Source organism: Amia ocellicauda, chromosome 13, assembly GCF_036373705.1.
Source record: "Amia ocellicauda isolate fAmiCal2 chromosome 13, fAmiCal2.hap1, whole genome shotgun sequence".
In the NCBI taxonomy this organism is placed as follows: domain Eukaryota; kingdom Metazoa; phylum Chordata; class Actinopteri; order Amiiformes; family Amiidae; genus Amia; species Amia ocellicauda.
Genome location: NC_089862.1, coordinates 6,190,240 through 6,212,146, shown reverse-complemented (window position 1 = coordinate 6,212,146; position 21,907 = coordinate 6,190,240). Strand labels below are relative to the sequence as shown.

At 38.5% G+C, this 21,907-nt stretch overlaps 1 protein-coding gene across 1 annotated transcript in view; it reads left to right on the top strand.

The window, feature by feature from the left end:
- The first annotated feature begins 2,267 nt into the window (after window positions 1–2,267).
- Window positions 2,268–21,907, top strand: part of fbxo41 (F-box protein 41) — a 51,465-nt gene continuing 31,825 nt past the window's right edge. Inside the window, exon 1 of the mRNA XM_066719781.1 lies at window positions 2,268–3,275. Within this exon, the coding sequence (XP_066575878.1) occupies window positions 2,521–3,275 (755 nt within the window). The 5' untranslated portion in view covers window positions 2,268–2,520. The remainder of the gene's footprint in view (window positions 3,276–21,907) is intronic.

Genomic DNA, 21,907 nt, shown 5'->3' with positions numbered 1-21,907 from the left:
GACCATGTCCATCCCTTTATGACCACCATGTACCCATCCTCTGATGGCTACTTCCCGCAGGATAATGCACCATGTCACAAAGGTCCAATCATTTCAAATTGGTTTCTTGAACATGACAATGAGTTCACTGTACTAAACTGGCCCCCACAGTCACCAGATCTCAACCCAATAGAGCATCTTTGGGATGTGGTGGAACGGGAGCTTCGTGCCCTGGATGTGCATCCCACAAATCTCCATCAACTGCAGGATGCTATCCTATCAATATGGGCCAACATTTCTAAAGAATGCTTTCAGCACCTTGTTGAATCAATGCCACGTAGAATTAAGGCAGTTCTGAAGGCGAAAGGGGGTCAAACACAGTATTAGTATGGTGTTACTAATAATCCTTTAGGTGAGTGTATATATATATTTATGTCTCATATACAAAAACACATTTACTTTCAACTCTCTGTTTATTATTTTGTATGCATATTTTTGTATAATCAGGACATACCAGAAATCATTGTTGTTTTAGGTTTTACATTTTTTACGCTCTTGGCTGAATGTAGCCTATGCACTTGTCAGGTCTGTTGCAATATAAACTACTTTATACTTTTCAGTATTGTGGTACTTATTTACAGCATTTCAGTTGTATGGTAGCATATATACCTATATGTATAAGCCTATAGATCTAGTTCAAGATGTTTCTTTGAATTGCTATTTTAATAGTTTTTTTGCTGTTGTGCTTTATGTGATATGTTTTATGTAGTATATTCTCTGCATATTAACAAAACGCCTCTTTTGTTATCCTCATAAAAAATTCACCCTATTTTTCATGAAATTCTGTCTTATCCGATCTCCAATTTCTTTTGACCATTGTCCATTTTGAATCCCCTACAACCTGTGACAGTAGCTTCCTATCAGGGAGGAAGTTAACAAAACATATTTTTAATATGATTTCCAAACTAGTAAGTGTTTTATTCGTGTTATTTATCCTACAAGCCAGACCAACTGTGGCTGCGGACCATTGTTTGGGTGTCCATGCTCAAGACCATAGACCTGATCTTGGTCCTGCCTTTGTTTCCTGGATGCATATGAAATGCAAAAGCTTTGCCTCTGCTGCCAGTTGACCTTGAGTATGATTTACATCTGACCCACTAGTTTCATCCTCATGTAATCACTTGCTCATCTACAACAGAACACGGTAAATCGGCTGATATATTGGCCATGATAGCTTCTCAACACATATTGGAAAGGCTAATTGTCTGCATCATGACCTTCTACCCATAATGCATGTGGTGTATAGAGAGATCTTTCAATGTGACCTGTACAGGCATTGAAAACAATGATGTAACCTTAAGGCAGCAATTAAATGTCATATAAACTACCTCCAAGGAGAAAATGCAGCTTTCAGTGGAAGAAGCAGTGACAGTAAACATATTACATTTCCTCCAAATTCTTCTTTCTTATGTGTTGAAAGTACAGTCTTATTGAGTCTCTAAAAGATATACACACATTTCGAAATCAGTTGGAGGCATTCCTAAACTGATAGCTCTCCAGTAACTTGTTGCAGCACTATTACTTGTTGATTGTAGTACTAAATGGCCTGTAACTGCTCTTATAGTGTAGAGTGATATGCAAGGGTTTTGCCCTGTACCGTAAATCTACACATTATGTTGTATACAGTGAAGAAATTGATTTGTTCAGTATTGAATTAGAGCCATCTGAGGGGATGGCTGTTGATTTAAATCTGCAATTTAAAAGCAATGTTTTGATGGCAATCCTCTAACTCCTTGTAATTGTACTATTGTCAATATGGTGACTGTAAATTTTCCCAGTGAAAGATCTGAATGCTCTTTTCACACAACCTCAGTAAATACAAGCTGTAAGGTGTCACCATTTTCATATTTAACAGTAAAAAAAAGCTTGCCTGTGTTTGCCTATGAGAAGGCTTTGCAAAACCCCAGGAACACTAATTTGGCCTGTTGATGACTCAGTGTAACCAACGTTAGGTGCAAGCAATATGGCAGTGTTAGCTTAAACGGCAAAACAAAAAAAGAAAAAGGATGTCTGCTGATTTTTTTGAAGGTAGAAAATAAAATGCTGACTTTACTATTATACATGAATGGGATCAGAGGCACTTGAAAACATCCATATGTGTATTTTGTATTTTGGTTCTTTATTATCTATATATGTTTTTTTAATTTGACAGAAACTGTTTTGTGTTTTTTTTTTAAGACTTTCTGTTCTGTCTGATAACAATCTCTGTCCTTTTTTTACAGGACATATTGAAGAGGACCCAATAATCATCAGCTACTAACAGATCCCAGCAGACCCCAATCATTTTGTAAGAGGTCTCTCTCGATTTGGGAATTGTTCCGTCTCTCTGGGCTGGCAATGGTTGTTCAGCATGCAGGCAGCACCCTCTGTTTCCACAGGACTGTATTAATGCTGAGCTGCCGGGTTTCAAGATGAGAGGAGCTCTGTTCCCCTTGGAAAGCGTGCTGACGTGTCGGCACTGTGGTTAGGCGTGAGTGAGGAATGGCCTCTCTGGACCTGCCTTACCGCTGTCCGCGTTGCGGGGAACACAAACGTTTCCGGAGCCTGTCATCCCTGAGAGCTCACCTGGAGTACAACCACACCTACGAGACCCTCTACGTCCTTTCCAAGTCCAACAGCATTTGTGACGCCACCCTCGTTCCCTTGGTGACTGACGGGCCACTGCTGAGCCCCGTGGGCGGCCGTAAAGACGTATTTGAGAGCACCTCCTTCAGTGCCAAGGAACACCGCTACCCCTACGACTTGCCATGTGCTGAGGACCTGGGACTGACCGCTGCTGCTGCCCGCTATATCCCCAATGTAGAAATCCCCCTGAGCGAGATCTTCATCAAGAAAGGCATGACCTCCACCACCCCCCCCACGTCCACCTCCTCCGCAGTCGCAGCTGCTGCCACCGCCGCCGCCAACGCTGTGGAGGCCGCCTACGAGGAAGGGCTGGCCCGACTGAAGGTCCGGGCATTCGAGAAGCTGGAGCTGGACGAGCGGCTCGAGAAGCTCTCTGAGGAGGTGGAGCAGAAGATAGCGGCCCGCGTGGGTCGGCTGCAAGTGGAGCTGGAGAAGAAGAGCACCGAGCTGGAGAAGGCCAAGCAGGAGAGCGTGCGTCTCAGCCAGGAGAAGCAAGACCTGGAGGACAAGGCCTCGGAGCTGTCCCGCCAGGTGGACGTGTCTGTGGAGATGCTGGCCACCCTGAAGCAGGACCTGGTCAACAAGGAGCAGGAACTCAACTGCAAGCAGCAGTGAGTGAAAACCCCTTTTCAGTAGAGCCCCATAACACATCACACATCCATAACAATAAGAAACGGAAGTCCTCTAATAAGATTTTTTTAATGCAACATTATTCATAATATTGCTATCCCCAGCTCATCCAGCTGAAAGGAGTCGGCAAAGTCTTTAATGCAGACCTTCATTATGTCAATATATGAGCCAGCAAAAACATATGTGTACTGTTGTTATATTGGGTTGTACATGTATACTGAGAATGGGCAAATCCAACCCTGAAGTGTTATATTCCAGTTAGGAACTGCTGAAGACTGGAAACAGAATTAGGAGGGCCCTAAAGGAATTGAGTTGTTTGCCCTTGATGTTCACTGACTGTTTATGCAGAATGATAGACTATAAATAAAATGGCTGTTGACCTTTAAGCAGGTGTATTTACCCGAGTTGTCTCTATAGGTATCTGGTAAAATGCTGAATGCTCTCTTCAGAGACGATGCACACTTTTACTTTTAACATTTAGACACTTCAGGGATCATCCTTTATTGGGCCATATCACAGAGATGCATACTTCCTGTTTCAGATGACTCACGTGTGTTATTTTGTGTGCAACTATTTAGTACAAGTGCAAATGTACCAACAAGTTGCCATCTGAAGATTATTCCATTCTTCAATATATTATCTGTAACTCCATGTTAGTAAAACGTCTTGCACACATAACTTTTAATTCCAGTGATATCGTTTTTTATGTCTGTTTACTTTAGGAGCAGGAAACTGCTCATCTGATAAGTATTTTATTTGGTCCAAACCCTTTTACTTTCACAGTAAGTCACAACTTTAGAACTCACTGTTTGTTTTTAAGCTTTCCTAATTCCTTACTACTATGATGTCGTTACAAACACAACTTAGACGGAAATGCTTGTGTCGTTTAAATGTTAGATTCAATGGTAAACTTTTGATTGTTATTTGTAGTTGTGAGGTTTACTCTTAAATGCCTTATCTCTCCTGGTGATTTGTTCTAAATGTTCAGGAAACATTTAGAGGAAAATTATTTAGCAGTATTGTGTACACATTAAATCTAGCATGTGGACTATAGAGAAGAGCAGACCCTATTTAAATGAAGAGAAAAAATTAAAACACTTTGATAATGACCTTGAATTCACAGCTCTGAGCAGTTTTCTTAAATTAATTCAAATCTTGGTATTTTAGACTTCCAGTGTGGCCAAGTATAACTGCAGGGCCTGCCTCTATGTCAAAGTAAATCCACCAGATCTCAAATGATAAAGGATATATCTTCTGGGATGTGACATTTCAAGACTCTGGAGATTCATAATTCTTTTGGGAAGCATGTTAGTGACATCATGGCCCCCCGTGCAGTATGGCTGATATATTGTCTTTTCTTCATGTCTGTGATGATGGTGTTCTAGGTGTTCAGAAATAGGTTCATCCCTATTTGGATAAAAAAGTCTAATATTAGTTAAAGTCCCACAGCTGTGAGAATAAATCCAAAATCAACAATATGTGGGATAAAAGCTTTTGAACACATTTACCTTCCCATTCACTTTTGGATTGCCATATTTGGTATTTCTGACTCATGTTTTCCCAAAATAGTGATTCAGTGCAATTGTAGGATGTCTGGAAATATCATAACTCAAGCAACGTCACTCAAATCGGTATGGGTTTGCCTCGTGACAGCTCTAAAAATTGACATTACTTGGTTCTGTGAAAACAGCTGGGTGCCCCCCACCAACAAACCAAAGAAAAAGTGGAAAAAAGGCTTTGATGTTATTTATGGTGCTGAGCTTGTGTCAACCTCAGAGGTTTAAATTGTGATAACCATATGGGAATGCCAGATTCGGGGAGAAAGACATTACATTTGTTTAGAAATAAGAATGTAAATGAATATTGGTGAGATTACAGTAAATGTGAATGCTGGGGCAGTCCACCAAAGGCAAACTTACTAGGTTGCTTGTGTTTTAAGATATAGTATTATTGTGAGACTGAAGTATGCTCTTCCTAGTCTTTTGACAGACCCAATTCAGATACTTTAATTGTTCTAGCTCCACTTATAGCTTAGGGCAATGCTTAGTAATCTGAAGATGTTTATTTCAAATACAGTTTGTCTCCTGGCTCAGCTGAGGGATGGGGTGGTAGAGCAGAAAAGGTACTCTATAATGACAAATTATGTTTGACACCATCTTTCCCATTAAATACATTTGCTCTTTGCTGTGACTCATTGGAAATCCAGAGTTAGAAGTGTTTTCTGTATTAGAAGAACACATTTTTGTATTTTGTATGTAAAATGTACTTCTTGCTGCATGCTGTCAGTATATTTATTTTGTTTTGTTAGGCACAGCTATTATTAAACCTCTGGGCTATTGATGTCTAAAAACATACTAATGTGACATTTCTTTCCTTTCTCATGATGATGGCATTCTGGGTAGAAAAAACGGTTTCAAACGGCATTTATTTATTATGAAATCCTGCAATTAGTTTATGCTGTCTGTATCTCGTACTGTACTATATTATTATAAGGCAAGCACATAGGGGGAATTCATAGGATTTATCCTCCAATTAAACTGTTTAAATATTCCTCAATCTGTGTTTTAGAGTTACACTCAATAAAAGTAGTCAGGGTAAGTTCCTGGCTAGTGGGAGATCACTTTGCAAGTTAATAAAAGACTTGACATTTGAAAGCCGATATTTGATGTGCCATACTATAAAGCTACTTACTGTCAAAGCCATTTAAATGTATGACACTTAAGTGAAAAAGGAATCAAATAATGATTATGCTTTTAAATTAGGTACTGTGCTAGCGGAATTCAGATTTTCCGACCTCATTGCTTAAAAACAATGAATAACATGATGAAAAATATACAGTTTTCAGTAAAAATGTTATGCTTTTCTTTTGAATGGAAGTTACGCTAATGATTTGCTTTAATAGGCCTAGTGGATTAACCAATGGGTCCTGTACTTAGCCTATGTACTGTGTGGTTATTTATTTTATTTCCCATTACAACCCCTCTTAAAGACACAGTAATAATGAATATCCCTTTATATTAAAACCAGTCCACTTCTTTAATGTGTTCTTTTAACAGATAACAGGTTCCATTGTTGCTGGTTTAAGCATTTAGCAATTGGACACTAACCAAAATATATTACAAATAGAAATAAAAGAAGGAAATTATTTGTATGCGGTTCAACCCTTTTCAGAAACTCTGATTGTTGTCTTCTTGTTCACTTCAGTTAAATCAAGAGGCACTGTGTACAATACAATATTAGACAATTCTTCATACCATTCATATGGAACAATTGATATTTTCTGATTCAGATTCAAAACTCAAGTCTCCAGTTGATTGAGTTAAGACAGGGGGTAATGCCTTTGATTGGCATTCCATAGAAATCAGTGTGCTAAATGCCTAATTTACACTGTATATTTGATTCTTAAACCCTCATTTAGATCATCCTGCTGAGGCAAAGCAAAATGCCATTTCACTGTCAAATGGTGTCAAATGGTGTTCAATTAATGGTTGTTTGACCTAGTTGCTATGCACCATGATATCAACATTCATATTACTCACTAGGAATTGTAAGGGTCAGTAAACTTGCAATGTGTGTTTTCTTCCAGGGTTGATATTGTTGTGTGCAGGCAAATGAGGAGGCAATTAATAATACAGTACCTTACTATACAAAGAAGAAACTTAATTTGGAAAGATATAGTCTACACTTACAGTTGTCTTTTGGTTTTATTAGAATTATTAGAACTATTATTATTAGAACTATACAACATACGGAAGGTTACAAACAATTCTCTTTAATTTCTGTTTAAAACAAGGACCCCACTCGAGGGATCTTATCTTATTATTAAGTAATAATTTAGTGGCATACAGAAACACTTACATAATGTTCCAATTTATTTATTTGCATAAACTGTCTAAGGCCAATGGCCCCATAGTGAATAAAGCATTCATAATATCAGAATGTTTCTCAGATTGTGAATGATGTTTGGATTCGCTGTAATCTGAACTTGGCCAATCCATATTTCTTTTCCTGTAGTGTGTGGAATTTCAATATTGTTATCATAGTTTGCTCTCTAAACCTTTGTAATGTCTCAACTCATTGGATTGCTATGCATTGTGAAGTATGTTCAGGTTTTGGTAAACTTAGCCTTATATCACTGTTTAGATCAAGCTGTTCCCTACTGATCTGTTGTTTTTAACTTATGGGCTTCCCTGTCCCTTGGTGAAACGAATCCTCATCGATGGATTTTCTGCCATACCCATCTGTAATGCTTTCCTTTATTTACATTTATTCATGATACCTTTGAAAACATGGCAAGGATACATAATGAAAGCAAACAACATCCTGTTTCCTCACCTTATTAATCCCATACCCTAGACAGCCTATTTGCCCAGTGTTTATTTGTTCATTGGAGAATGTGGTTGGTGGGACAGGGCTTCAATTCAGAAATAATACAAAGAGTGCCTCAAATCATATTTGTTTGCCTGGAAACAACATATGTCATCATACTACTTGCATTCTTGTTTTCGTACTTTATTCTTGGATCCCTGTAGCCCTCCACAAGCCAGTCTTATTGAAGCCAAATCAATTACAATTCAATTTGATACTTAGATATTTCAAGGTAGCTCTGAAAACATTAATAGTATTTCTTCCCCTTCCTTTTACTCATGGTGATTATCCTCTTAAATGCTTATTTACCATGTGTACCAAACAAGCAGTACACACAGCATAAAACACATATTTTAAGCCATATTTTAGACATCCCTTTATTAGGCTACTGTATAGGTAATACAGTGCATCCGGAAAGTATTCACAGCGCTTCACTTTATCCACATTTTGTTATGTTACAGCCTTATTCCAAAATAGATTAAATTAATTATTTTCCTCAAAATTCTACAAACAATACCTCATAATGACAACGTGACAGGAGTTTGTTTGAAATCTTTGCAAATGTATTAAAAATAAAAAACAAAAAAGCACATGTACATAAGTATTCACAGCCTTTGCCATGACACTCAAAATTGAGCTCAGGTGCATCCTGTTTCTACTGATCATCCTTGAGATGTTTCTACAACTTGATTGGAGTCCACCTGTGATAAGTTCAGTTGATTGGACATGATATGGAAAGGCACACACCTGTCTATATAAGGTCCCACAGTTAACAGTGCATGTCAGAGCACAAACCAAGCCATGAAGTCCAAGGAATTGTCTGTAGACCTCCGAGACAGGATTGTATCAAGGTACAGATCTGGGGAAGGGTACAGAAAAAATTCTGCATCATTGAAGGTCCCAATGAGCACAGTGGCCTCCATCATCCGTAAATGGAAGAAGTTTGGAACCACCAGAACTCTTCCTAGAACTGGCCGCCCGGCCAAACTGAGCGAGGGGGGGAGAAGGGCCTTAGTCAGGGAGGTGACCAAGAACCCGATGGTCACTCTGACAGAGCTCCAGCGTGTCTCTGTGGAGAGAGGAGAGCCTTCCAGTAGAACAACCATCTCTGCAGCACTCCACCAATCAGGCCTATATGGTAGAGTGGCCAGAAGGAAGCCACTCCTCAGTAAAAGGCACATGACAGCCCGCCTGGAGTTTGCCAAAAGGCACCTGAAGGACTCTCAGACCATGAGAAACAAAGATTGAACCCTTTGGCCTGAATGGCAAGCATCATGTCTGGAGGAAACCAGGTACCGCTCATCACCTGGCCAATACCATCCCTACAGTGAAGCATGGTGGTGGCAGCATCATGCTGTGGGGATGTTTTTCAGCGGCAGGAACTGGGAGACTAGTCAGGATCGAGGGAAAGATGAATGCAGCAATGTACAGAGACATCCTTGATGCAAACCTGCTCCAGAGTGCTCTGGACCTCAGACTGGGGCGAAGGTTCATCTTCCAACAGGACTACGACCCTAAGCACACAGCCAAGATAACAAAGGAGTGGCTACAGGACAACTCTGTGAATGTCCTTGAGTGGTCCAGCCAGAGCCCAGACTTGAACCCAATTGAACATCTCTGGAGAGATCTGAAAATGGTTGTGCACCAACGCTCCCCATCCAACCTGATGGAGCTTGAGAGGTCCTGCAAAGAAGAATGGGAGAAACTGCCCAAAAATAGGTGTGCCAAGCTTGTAGCATCATATTCAAAAAGACTTGAGGCTGTAATTGGTGCCAAAGGTGCTTCAACAAAGGATTGAGCAAAGGCTGTGAATACTTATGTACATGTGCTTTTTTTGTTTTTTATTTTTAATAAATTTGCAAAGATTTCAAACAAACTTCTTTCACGTTGTCATTATGGGGTATTGTTTGTAGAATTTTGAGGAAAATAATGAATTGAATCCATTTTGGAATAAGGCTGTAACATAACAAAATGTGGAAAAAGTGAAGCGCTGTGAATATTTCCCAGATGCACTGTACATCTTTCTGTTCATATAGTGTGAAGTGAACAGCATGTTTGTGGTGGACATTATAGGACACTACCTTACGAGCAAGGATAATTTATTATTGTGCTCCACATTCAGATTCTAAGAAAAATATTTGTGTCAAAACTAATCTGTGTTCATGGCCTAGGTTTGGTATTCTGCTAATGATTTCCAGTGGTGTAGTTGCTTGCTCTCGTTTAGAAATTGGTCTTAATCAAAACTGACTATAGTCTAACTCCCTTGTTACATTATGTACAAATATTTTGCACTCTTTACTGTATTTTCTAGACAGCCTTGCTACATTGAAGCATAAAAAGGCCTGGATTTCCCAGCAGCCATACTGCTGGACCTCTGGAGCTAACCAAAATTGAGCTTTATCAGGTCTGAGGAAGACATCTAAAGAAATCCTGTAGCATGTGGCTAATTGTATGGTATAGCTTTATAGTCTTCAGTGTTTCTCCCCATTCTTGTTTTTGTGACCTAGAGGAATTTTGTGAATCACATTGAGATTTTTAGAGGTGAAAATCAAAACATTGCTTGCTCACATGCTTTTTGTTGGCACACCATTTTATAGTATACAAGTCAAGTTACAGTTAAGGCACCTGAATGTTCTGGAATCATGATTTTGCTTTGGACAGGAGCTGATGGTACATTTTGCAGTTTACTTAAAGTGATACGTTGACCTCAAATAATTCCATTGTTTTTGTGCATCCTTTTCACATTCCTATGTAAGCACTTTCATTGCAGTTTTGCAATGGGTTACACCTACCTGCCAAAAGTAATTTATCAATGAAAAATAATTGAGCTTTCCCCTTTGCCAACAGCCTTGAGGCAAAAATAGTAGAGGGCCCCTTAAAATGTAAACACTGCGTAGTCATTTACATTGGCCTCAAACACAAATGTAAATAAAGCAGTAAAGCTTAATAGTTTGTAGGACTTCCATGTATTGTATTAACTTCAAACACTCTCTGAGGTCTAATATCCATTAGCCATGTTGTGTATATATTGTGTATAAAAATAGCTATATTTTTAATATAAAAGTGTCACTGATGTTGAGTATTTACATTATGTATTTGTCTGGCATAAGAACATTTAAAGAATATGGGAATTCATTAATGAGGAAAAAGCTATCCAAAATAAAGCCATGTTCCTTCTTGAGAAGTGATGCCAGGGATCCCATTGGGCTTTGCTTTAGATATTTCTGATGATTGAATGCATACTATTTGGAATGATGTCTATAATGTGTAACAGTTCCTTCTGCAGTGGAAAGAAATTTCATTTTAACTGCCTTGTCCCAAGTGTCACATTTGTCAGGAGAAGAATTATCGTTTGTGCAAGTGTTTTAAGTAATTATAAAACATTCAAACGCACTGGAAATTAGACATTTTTAAAACCCTTCTTTCATCCTTTCCTAATTCCTTGCCTCCCAAAGTGCTATGTCAACATGCATTACATCAAGAACTAGAAGGGAGTTGTTTAAAAGGAGCAAGCATACACTTCTCATTTTGCCTTCCCGGTTTCATTAAATCCTGTTGAATTTTTATTGGCAATTTAAAGTGAAAGTGTTTGGAAACAAGTGTTCTTGAGAGGCAGAATGGCAAACTAATTTGACCGAGACACAGAACAATATTTGAAGTACTGCTAGCAAGCAACCCTTAGACATTATACCTCATACAAGCAATAATATGCTAACATATTGAAAGTAGATTTAATAAAATATCCTTAAAATTGTCCCGCCCCCGGATGAACCTGGTTTACATAATTTCAGGAGATGGCCTAATAAGTCTGAAGCTGTAAATACACTGGCACCACAGAGTTTTTAACTTCCATCTGATTGTGGGAGTGTAAATGTGGTTGAGCCGCAGCTTTCTCCAGTTGGCTGGGCAGGAGGATGCTGAGACAAACCCAATGTGCTGGTTTATAGTCCTTCAGAATGAAAGTGCTTTGGAGTGGCTCTAATACTCTAATACCTTCTTCCTTCTGACACTTAGCCGAGACGATTACCCACAGGGTACAAATACATGAAATACCAATAGTGGTGGAGGCACCTGAATTACGTATCTCTGTCTGATTATGGTGGGCGTGGCTGTGCTTCCATAACATGCCAATCCTTTCAATTTAAAAGGCAAAAAAAACTACAAAAAACAACTAAACATTAAATCTAACTTTTTGGAGATTCTGCTATGGAAGGGGATACTGTATGTCCCATAGTGTGGTTTTCAAGCAATATCAAAAGCTTGCTTGCATTGTTTGACTTACTACATTTGAGATTCCATTGTATTTTTTTGTATTTGATGTAGGCCAAAGGATACTTATACTATTTTTGCATATAATGAAGAATGTTCTGTACAACTCTATTCAGACTCCTTTCTGCATTTATTCCAATGTTCTGGAGATTGTTTGCTTGTGAAGAGGATCTGTAACACCCACACACTTGTGTTCCTGCAAATGTGATGCCTGAGCTCAAACAAATAAGATGCTAAGGAAAAATTAATCCCATGGTTGTTTTTAAGAGCTATAATAATAATACTAATACATTTTATATAATGATATTCAGTTTTAGTCTTTTCAGAAGGTATTTGTGTACTAATAGTTATTTGCAAGGGAAATTGGTTAAAACATAAATAAAAGCTACACTAACACAGTATACAGTTAGAAACTAATCAGTAAAATTAGAATTTTAAGAATTGTAATATTTAATCCATTGACTGTACTTTTCCACATTTTGAAAGCTTGTGTTTTTTGACCTTCTCTATGCAAAGCTGAAGGGATCCAGTCTTAAAACAGCCCACATACAACATACATTCAAGAGAAGGGATTGTTTTACTCACTTTCGAGGCCAGAAATATCCTATGTGTGACCAGAATTTTTTTAACTTTTTATTAACACTTCTAATTGTCTTACAGGGTGTCCCATAAGTCCAGATCATTCCAGATACACAAATCCAGACGAGATACCCAGTCAGCAATCACACGGTGAATGATGTCTGGAGAAATGGTGTTAAATATGAATTAATTAATTTCCCCTATGATTCCAGACTTATGGGATACCCTGTAGAATATTCAAGAGTGATCAATTAAGAAACAATTGTCCATCATTTGATTATTTGATTTAATTACTTGCATTTATCTAATTTCATCTGCCCTGTCCTCAATTGTGACACTGAAGGGGGTTTGACATGGCATCGGGAGCTCTCAGGTGGGTTTTAAGGAAACGCAAAGGAAGGAGAGTATGGTGAAAAAACAGATTATATTATAGTGCCTGCTTGCTCAGAAACAAAATAGACGTACGCAAACCAAAACCTAAACCTAACTCTTTGTTAAGCCTAAACTAACACACATAAGAGGTCCCTCTCTAAACAGATATCTAATAGTAAACACAAATGCTGGCAAACAAGCAAAGTCCATATGCATAGTTAATGTCCCAATCTAAAGTCTCTTACCATCACTCATTGCTCAGGCTCTCCACATCAGGAAGTCAAGTGCTTTTTGACCTTGAAATGGGACGTTCGCGTTCATTTTTTGCATAGAGACAAGGGCATATACTGTTATTAGTCTTTCCATTTTGTCCTACAATTTACTATCGTAGTTTAAGATAAATATTCTACATTTATTTAGATGTTAGCCTCGTGAATTGCTATACCTGTTTGAAATGAAGATTTTAATGTCTTGGAGAAAAAATATAAATGAAAATAAGAATTAGGCAGGACGGTTACATATTGGTTGTTTAGAGTGCATCATTTTGAGTATTTATGATGTATATCTTTTGAAAACTGTATGTCGCCCTGGGGAAGTGCATCTGCTGAGAAATTAATAATAATAATGATGATGTATAAAATCCTTCACCTGCATGTACATGTAACGGGACTCATAGTGTATGATACAGTGACGTAATCTCTCGCTGTGCTTGGTTGTGTGTATACAGTGAGGGAAAAAAGTATTTGATCCCCTGCTGATTTTGTATGTTTGCCCACTGACAAAGAAATTATCAGTCTATAATTTTAGTGGTAGGTGTATTTTAACAGTGAGAGACAGAATAACAACAACAAAATCCAGACAAACGCATTTCAAAAAAGTTATAAATTGATTTGCATGTTGATGAGGGAAATAAGTATTTGATCCCCTATCAATCAGCAAGATTTCTGGCTCCCAGGTGTCTTTTATACAGGTAAAGAGCTGAGATTAGGGGCACTCTCTTAAAGGGAGTGCTCCTAATCTCAGCTCGTTACCTGTACAAAAGACACCTGTCACAGAAGCAATCAATCAATCAGATTCCAAACTCTCCACCATGGCCAAGACCAAAGAGATGTCCAAGGATGTCAGGGACAAGATTGTAGACCTACAAAAGGCTGGAATGGGCTACAAGACCATCGCCAAGCAGCTTGGTGAGAAGGTGGCAACAGTTGGTGCGATTATTCGCAAATGGAAGAAACACAAAATAACTGTCAGTCTCCCTCGGTCTGGGGCTCCATGCAAGATCTCACCTCGTGGAGTTTCAATGATCATGAGAACGGTGAGGAATCAGCCCAGAATTACATGGGAGGATCTTGTTAATGATCTCAAGGCAGCTGGGACCATAGTCACCAAGAAAACAATTGGTAACACACTACGCCGTGAAGGACTGAAATCCTGCAGCACCCGCAAGGTCCCCCTGCTCAAGAAAGCACATGTACAGGCCCGTCTGAAATTTGCCAATGAACATCTGAATGATTCAGAGGAGAACTGGGTGAAAGTGTTGTGGTCAGATGAGACCAAAATCGAGCTCTTTGGCATCAACTCAACTCGCCTTGTTTGGAGGAGGAGGAATGACCCCAAGAACACCATCCCCACCGTCAAACATGGAGGTGGAAACATTATGCTTTGGGGGTGTTTTTCTGCTAAGGGGATAGGACAACTGCAACGCATCAAAGGTATGATTGACGGGGCCATATACCATCAAATCTTGGGTGAGAACCTCTTTCCCTCAGCCAGGGCATTGAAAATGGGTCGTGGATGGGTATTCCAGCATGACAATGACCCAAAACACACAGCCAAGGCAACAAAGGAGTGGCTCAAGAAGAAGCACATTAAGGTCCTGGAGTGGCCTAGCCTCTCCAGACCTCAATCCCATAGAAAATCTGTGGAGGGAGCTGAAGGTTTGAGTTGCCAAACGTCAGCCTCGAAACTTTAATGACTTGGAGAGGATCTGCAAAGAGTAGTGGGACAAAATCCCTCCTGAGATGTGTGCAAACCTGGTGGCCAACTACAAGAAACGTCTGACCTCTGTGATTGCCAACAAGGGTTTTGTACTAAGTCGAAGGGGTCAAATACTTATTTCCCTCATTAACATGCAAATCAATTTATAACTTTTTTGAAATGCGTTTTGCTGGATTTTGTTGTTGTTATTCTGTCTCTCACTGTTAAAATACACCTACCATTAAAATTATAGACTGATCATTTCTTTGTCAGTGGGCAAACGTACAAAATCAGCAGGGGATCAAATACTTTTTTCCCTCACTGTAGACTACCCATGTCAAGGGACCAGTCTTTTGGCATAGCGAGTTCTCTGCTCTGCTGCTGCGGCTGTGAGGAGCAGGGCCCTCGGGGGTGTGTCCGAGGTAGCGGTTCAAATCCGAGCGTGGGCTCAGCCTGCACCTGCTACGCACTCATTTGTGTTCATCAAACTTTACAAAATGTCCCTGTCATACTCCATTAATGACTGATTCTCCCCTTCACCTGTTCTATACACTTAATTAATATAGCACACAATAAAAACTTCAGGCGGTGTTATGATACTAATACAGCTGTACGATCAGCTGCATTTATAACAGGTGCAATTACTGTGTTAACAATTGTGTCTTTATAGCTGAAAGTATGAAAAAAAAGAGCACAAAATCAATTTTAAGCCTCAGGGACAACAGTAATAACACCCTATTATGTTATTTCAGATTTCCATTACTGAATTATATTGTAGACATGTATAACCATCTATTGTGTTTTCACCATGAAAAAGAAAAGTGTCGGCAAGGGTAACATTACTAGAAAGGGAAAAGAGAAAGCCCTTTCAAGAGCAGTACTGAAATGAGACCACAATTTCTTGCGAAGGGGGAAGTACAGGTTTTTTTTATCTGTCTATCATCTAAAATGCATTCTGCCCAGAATTAGCAATTGTGTTGATTGTCCTTAGTTGTTCTGTATTTATGTATGGAAAGATTTACATTTTAAGCACGTGGAACTAGTAAGAAACAAATACTGCGTCTCTCTTGTGTTGGTCATTAGTCCTGTTCAATGCCTTTCTGAACTACCCCCACCTGAAACACAATATCATGTGTTTTTATAATGGATTGAACAAATGTTGGTGAAATGTATTGCATCTGAACACCCACTGATGCCTTCTATACTCCGAAATTACCACTGCACTAGTTCCCACTGTCACAAGGTGGCTCATTATATCCCACACTACAGAGCCTTGATATTCTCATCTACATCTAATTTCAGTGCTGGCTGTTCAGAGAGATTTCTTTAAACCTTTTACTGAGGTAATTCACAGCGTGAAGGGGAGATCAACCTTTTTTCGATCTCTAGATCTAAATAATATAAATAATTTAATTCTAACCAGTATTTCTTAGCAGACCACCACTGTTAACTATGAAAGTGGGTGGGGGCTTCCCTCATTACCTAATTCGGTGCCTTCCACTTCACAGTACCAGACTACTTTCTAATTTAGCAGATGTGCATACAAGCGGTGTATGAGAAATGCTTAATTGCTATGCTTGCAGTTCCCAAAGTACAAATTAGTATTCACAGCAACTCATCTTATTTCACTGAAGGTTATTTCAGCTCATGAAGAAAGATCCTCTAATATTATCACCGGAGGATACTTAGAGGCAAAAATCCCTGTAATCCTATTTATGATTAAATGTATCCCTTGGAATTATATAAGGTACAAGTTTCTGTGGATGAGTGGGAAAGTCATTTTGTGTAATTTATCTAGTTTCAAAAAAGATGCTGAGAATAAATAGACTCGGCATCTTGAAGACAGTGTAATATGATTGCTGATAAGTGTCCTTTGTGAAATTTTTCCAGACACATCTATATTTAGTAGTGAGCAAGTACGCTGTTGATGATTGAAGATGAAAAAGCTCTATTTTAAGCTCACAACTAGGGTTTGTACACCAAAAGTGACAGATTTCTTTTTTTTCTTAATAATTTTTAGAAGGGCTCTATTGGTGTCGAGGATTGTATAAAAACAGTTGGCGCCATCTCTGCCTGCCTGCCTGTCAAAAACAACATTATAAAACCTTTTCTGATGAAACTGACACACAAGCTGTGTCACATCTTTTCCCAGTTTGTCACTGCCGATGTAATCCCACACGTTCTAGAAATATTGTAAATGAGAGTGTAGATAGACCTTTTTACCTGACAGATATTGCTGAGCTATTGAGCCATGGAAAGGTTGAGCTCTGTGTTGATGACTTTATCATGGTCTCACAAGATGAGCTTAATTCTGGGGAGGGGGCAGTGAATCAGTTACAGCCAATTGACTTTCTCTAACCCAGATGGCTGATGACAATTGTTAATCATCTCGGCTCAGTGCTACGACCCCTGTACTAGCAAAGAAGACCTGATGGTGACATTTACAAGTCCCCCAAAATGTACACCTGCTTCAGTCCACACTGAGAGTGCCGAGCAAACAGCACTGATCTGAGGCTGTGCACCAACGACTAACGCAACTGCTGCTGATAACATGGCTAACAGATGCCTAAAAAACCAAAGGGGTGACTACTACATGGTAAAAACCTGCCTAACTTGCAGCCTCCCAAATCCAGCAGTGCTCAGCCAATTTTGCGTGCCAGCCCTTAGGAAATTCGACATATGTGATTTGTGAACCTAAAGGGCCCAACCTGCACTCCAAGTAGAAGCTTTGGTGAGCCACTTGGGAGCACGTGAATGCTAATTTCGCCCTCCCTGTGGATCTTTAGCTAACAGTTCCCTGAGATGTGGGAGAACATGGGCTGAATGTATGCTGAATGGATTAGAAGCCTGACAAACCATGGAACATCACGTTCTGAACTCATCGACAATATGAGACCCTATGAATATATCTTTTGTGACCTGAAAATTAGATTATTTAAATATACTTTAAAAATGTCTCCTCACAGCTTTCCAATTTTTAACAGCCTCCATTTCAGAATTAAATAACTAGATCTACTATATTTTTATGTACGGAAATGTTTCTATTTATTCACCATCATGTGAAATTACTTTTGTGTTTACTATGGCTCACATGTTGCTAATCCAGTTAAGTCCTCTTTCTACATCCTGGAGAGCAGGGTGTGTCCTATCCTGTATGCTTACTGGTTTTAACTTGGGAATTCACAGTATCCAAATGGCCAAGCACCACAACAATGGCTTCAAATTTACCCCCTCTTCGTTCCCCTTCCTCCAGAGCTCAGTTCTGCTCAGTTATGTTACTGGTCTCCTGTATCAAACCCTGAATGTGGCAGCAGACCCCATGTCAAGGACAGAGTTCATTTGTGGCCCTATAGAGTGACAGCAGTGCATTAGCCACTAAATGCCACATGCTATTTTCTTTGACTCTGAGAAGTGTGAAGTGATGACCTAATCATTGCTCACCAAGAGGATGAAACGGTGCAGTTTGTCATGGCAGAGCAACAATGTGACAAGGATACATACTGTCTTTTCATGCTGACACAGATTTTCTGGACACCCACTTCCCCTCTTTTGGAATATAATTGGTCAGATTGCAACCCCAGTGTGACAAAGAGTGCTTAAGAATTGCATGTGTAATATAGTGCCTTTCTAAAGCAATTTTGCATGTGAAACACCTTAAATGAAAGGTGAAAAGTTTAGGCTTACAACTGGACATCTATTAACCTTTGTCTCATTTTCATTTTTGTTTTCCTTGTCTTGTGTTCCATGTGAAGTCCCTGTTGCTTTTTATATGTTCTTTTTTTTATGTTCGTGTTCAGGAATCATGCAGGTGCATTCATAGTATCAATCTATTCAGAACGGCTCAAGTACTGGGTTCACTTGGTTATCTTCTGGAAGTACTCAAAGATGGCATTTGTAATTCTGCACTCTGTGTTTTTAGGAGTCATTGCATTTATATTTCCCTAGAGTAATAACACGAATATGCTTTTTCTTATCAGCTTCCTAAGAGAGATTGTATTTGAATGATTGTAATTTATCTGTCTGTGGCTTCAGAGATTTTCATTGCCAATCTCTTAGCATTGACAGTCTGTAATTCAACTAAGAAAATGGCCAATGTATTTTCAGTTATGTTTTTCTGTGCGTTTGTTTTAAGATTCAAACTACACATGTAGTATTATTGTATGTATTTATTTAATAAATTAATAAGCAGGTACCCTTATAGTTGATACTATCATGTAATGTGGTGTCCATAATATCTTGGATTGTTCTCAAGATATATATTTCTTGCTCAAAGCAAATCTAAGATAAATCACGGATAAAAAAAATGCTTTACATTACCATGGTCTTTAAATGTTAAAAGTCTAAATTATGCACTTTGTTTATGTCAAAGCCTGATATTACAAATATTTTAAACTGCCTAAATTCAGATGTCATGGTAAAAGCATAATTCAAAACACTGTGTTTCCTCAAGCTATGACGTCCCTACAGAAACGAATGATTGGTGACATTGTAGTCTGGATGCAAAAATGGCCCATAAGTAGTGCTGTGTCATTTCTAGAAAAAACTAACAAACAAAAAACAAATGATGAAGTGAAACTTACGAATTTTGAAATTTGTTTGACTGACAAATGCAAGTTTTTATTTATTTAATGCAAGTATGTTTATTGACCTGTAAACTAGCGATCACTTTCTATGCTGTGAATATGGATATTTTTCCAATCACCCTAGCAGGTAAATAAGAGGTGACGATTGAAAACAGCTTCCTTGCCAACTATCCAACTAATTTTCCTACATAATGCTTTCCATAGGTTTACCACATGATTGTACACCACATGTTGTTACTGTTTAATGGTTGTTTAAAATATTATTTTTCCATAGTGCGAGCAGGAGGTATAATATATAGGGGTATCCAGGGCAACCAGACTCTGTGTTGAGTACCACTAAAACTTATAATAAAAGCCAAACAGACAAATGTGTGACCCAACCAATTGTACCTCCTGAAATAATGTCAATGCCAAAGTTACTAGAATACAAGCAAACATTGTTTATTATACTTGTTAGGCGCCATTGTTCCTGCTGCTTTAATGATTGTGTTGATCCATTGCAGTGGTGGCTGGTGACTTTTTGACAGGTGAGGCACGTATCGGGAAAAACAAAAAACAAAACCAGAATACAGGTTAATTGCATTTAATATGTGTTTTACAGCCAAGTATCAACCAAGATGGTTTGCATTTTGAGTAAAGGTTATTGAACTGTACAATAATAACAACAGCAAACAACATGACGTATAAACTGTAGCCATAATGTCTGCATGAATTTGAAAACGCAACACCAGCACAGATTACAGATTTAGTTTAAAACAAAAAAGGGATGACAATAGAGACTAAAACAACGTATATAGTAACCATTCAATTTATACTTATTTATTCAGTGTAATACATAAATATAAATAAACAACCTAAATATCGCAAAATTATTTTAACAACTTCGTGACAGACTTTTCCAGTCGCAGTATCCATCGCTCGCCCAAACTGATTTTTTTGGTAGCCAAGCAAACATGACCAGGAGTATCATTTGTTTGTCACGGTACTACCGATCAGCCATTTATGTACCCCATACCAGACACCTGAAACTACCTTGTTTGTTTCCCGTCTTTCTTAAAAACAGATGACATGAATAAGGTCAGGAGGTATATGTAACCATTGAAAAAGGTGCAGCTGACCTTCCAATTCTCCAGTTCCCCTGTATGTCTCTTTTGTGAAGATAAACACAATCTGTGCACTCAAACAGTACCTTTTAGCATTTGTTTTATTAGTTTGTAAGACCAGTAGCTGAGGCAATAATAATACATTGCTTTTGAAAGGATCCTTGAAAGAAAAAATATATAGGGTTGTGTTCAGAGCTCCAAATAATGTGATAGCTGGCATACTAATAAGTGTTTTTCAATTTGTAGCCCATATCACAGTGATGTAAGTTCCATCCATTTTTTGTTTGTTCATCCTAAAGCAGGGTTTTCTTAACTATGAAATTATTGCTCATATCATTATATATGTATTGTATTCCTGTTATGCTTGTTCACAGTGCTGCCACCTACCATCGGTAATGTTGATTGTAAACTAACCTGAATATGTACCAGTCAATTCAAACTACGCCATTTTATGTGTCCTTTAGTAAAGTGTATAGTTGGTATACAGTACATATAATTTTACAACATACATTAAATACAGTGCAAATTTACAAATGTAAAGCTTATTTTTATGGCATTTCTAGGTTAATGTTTTTTACATCGATGTACAGATTGTATGGTAATGAAGCACTGGCACTATAATGTATTTAATTTTTACACTCCACTGAAAGCTGGTATCACTGATTCAATAAAAACGCATTCTGTGGGTTAATACTCTTACAAATTAAATATTTTCAGAAAGCGAGAGTTATAATTGTGTACACATGCATCCTAAAGTTTCCAAAGTCATGTCTGCCTTTCACTAAATGTCGTGATGTAGGGCCATGGGTGTTGTAGTTTTGATATCATTTAATTAAGAAGACTGCAAAAGGTAATTACACGAAAGGTATCACATTTAACAGAGATGTTCCCCAGCAACTGGCCAGACCGATAACCATGTATAGGTGTCAGAGTCGGCTTAGACACAACAATGAGCTTTCAAAGGTGAGCGGTTTGTTACCTTAATTATCTGCTTTGGAAAAGGAGCAAGTCTATTAATAACTGCCAAGTGTAACATGCCATGGAAATAATTTAGTACACTTTAATTACTTGGGGTCAGTGCCTTTAATCTAGGGATTGAAGGAATATTAGAGCCTAGATCACCAGGGAGGTTTAGGGGTTAGTAGTGTGCTATGTACTTTAATTCCTCAAGGACATCATGTTATTAGCAATCCAGTCCAGTTAAATCATACCCTGAACATATTGAGCCAATGGGTATGTTTTTTCTTAGCTGTGGAAGTCTTAAGAATGTATAAGTAATCCATCCTACATACAGTGAGGGAAAAAAGTATTTGATCCCCCTGCTGATTTTGTACGTTTGCCCACTGACAAAGAAATGATCAG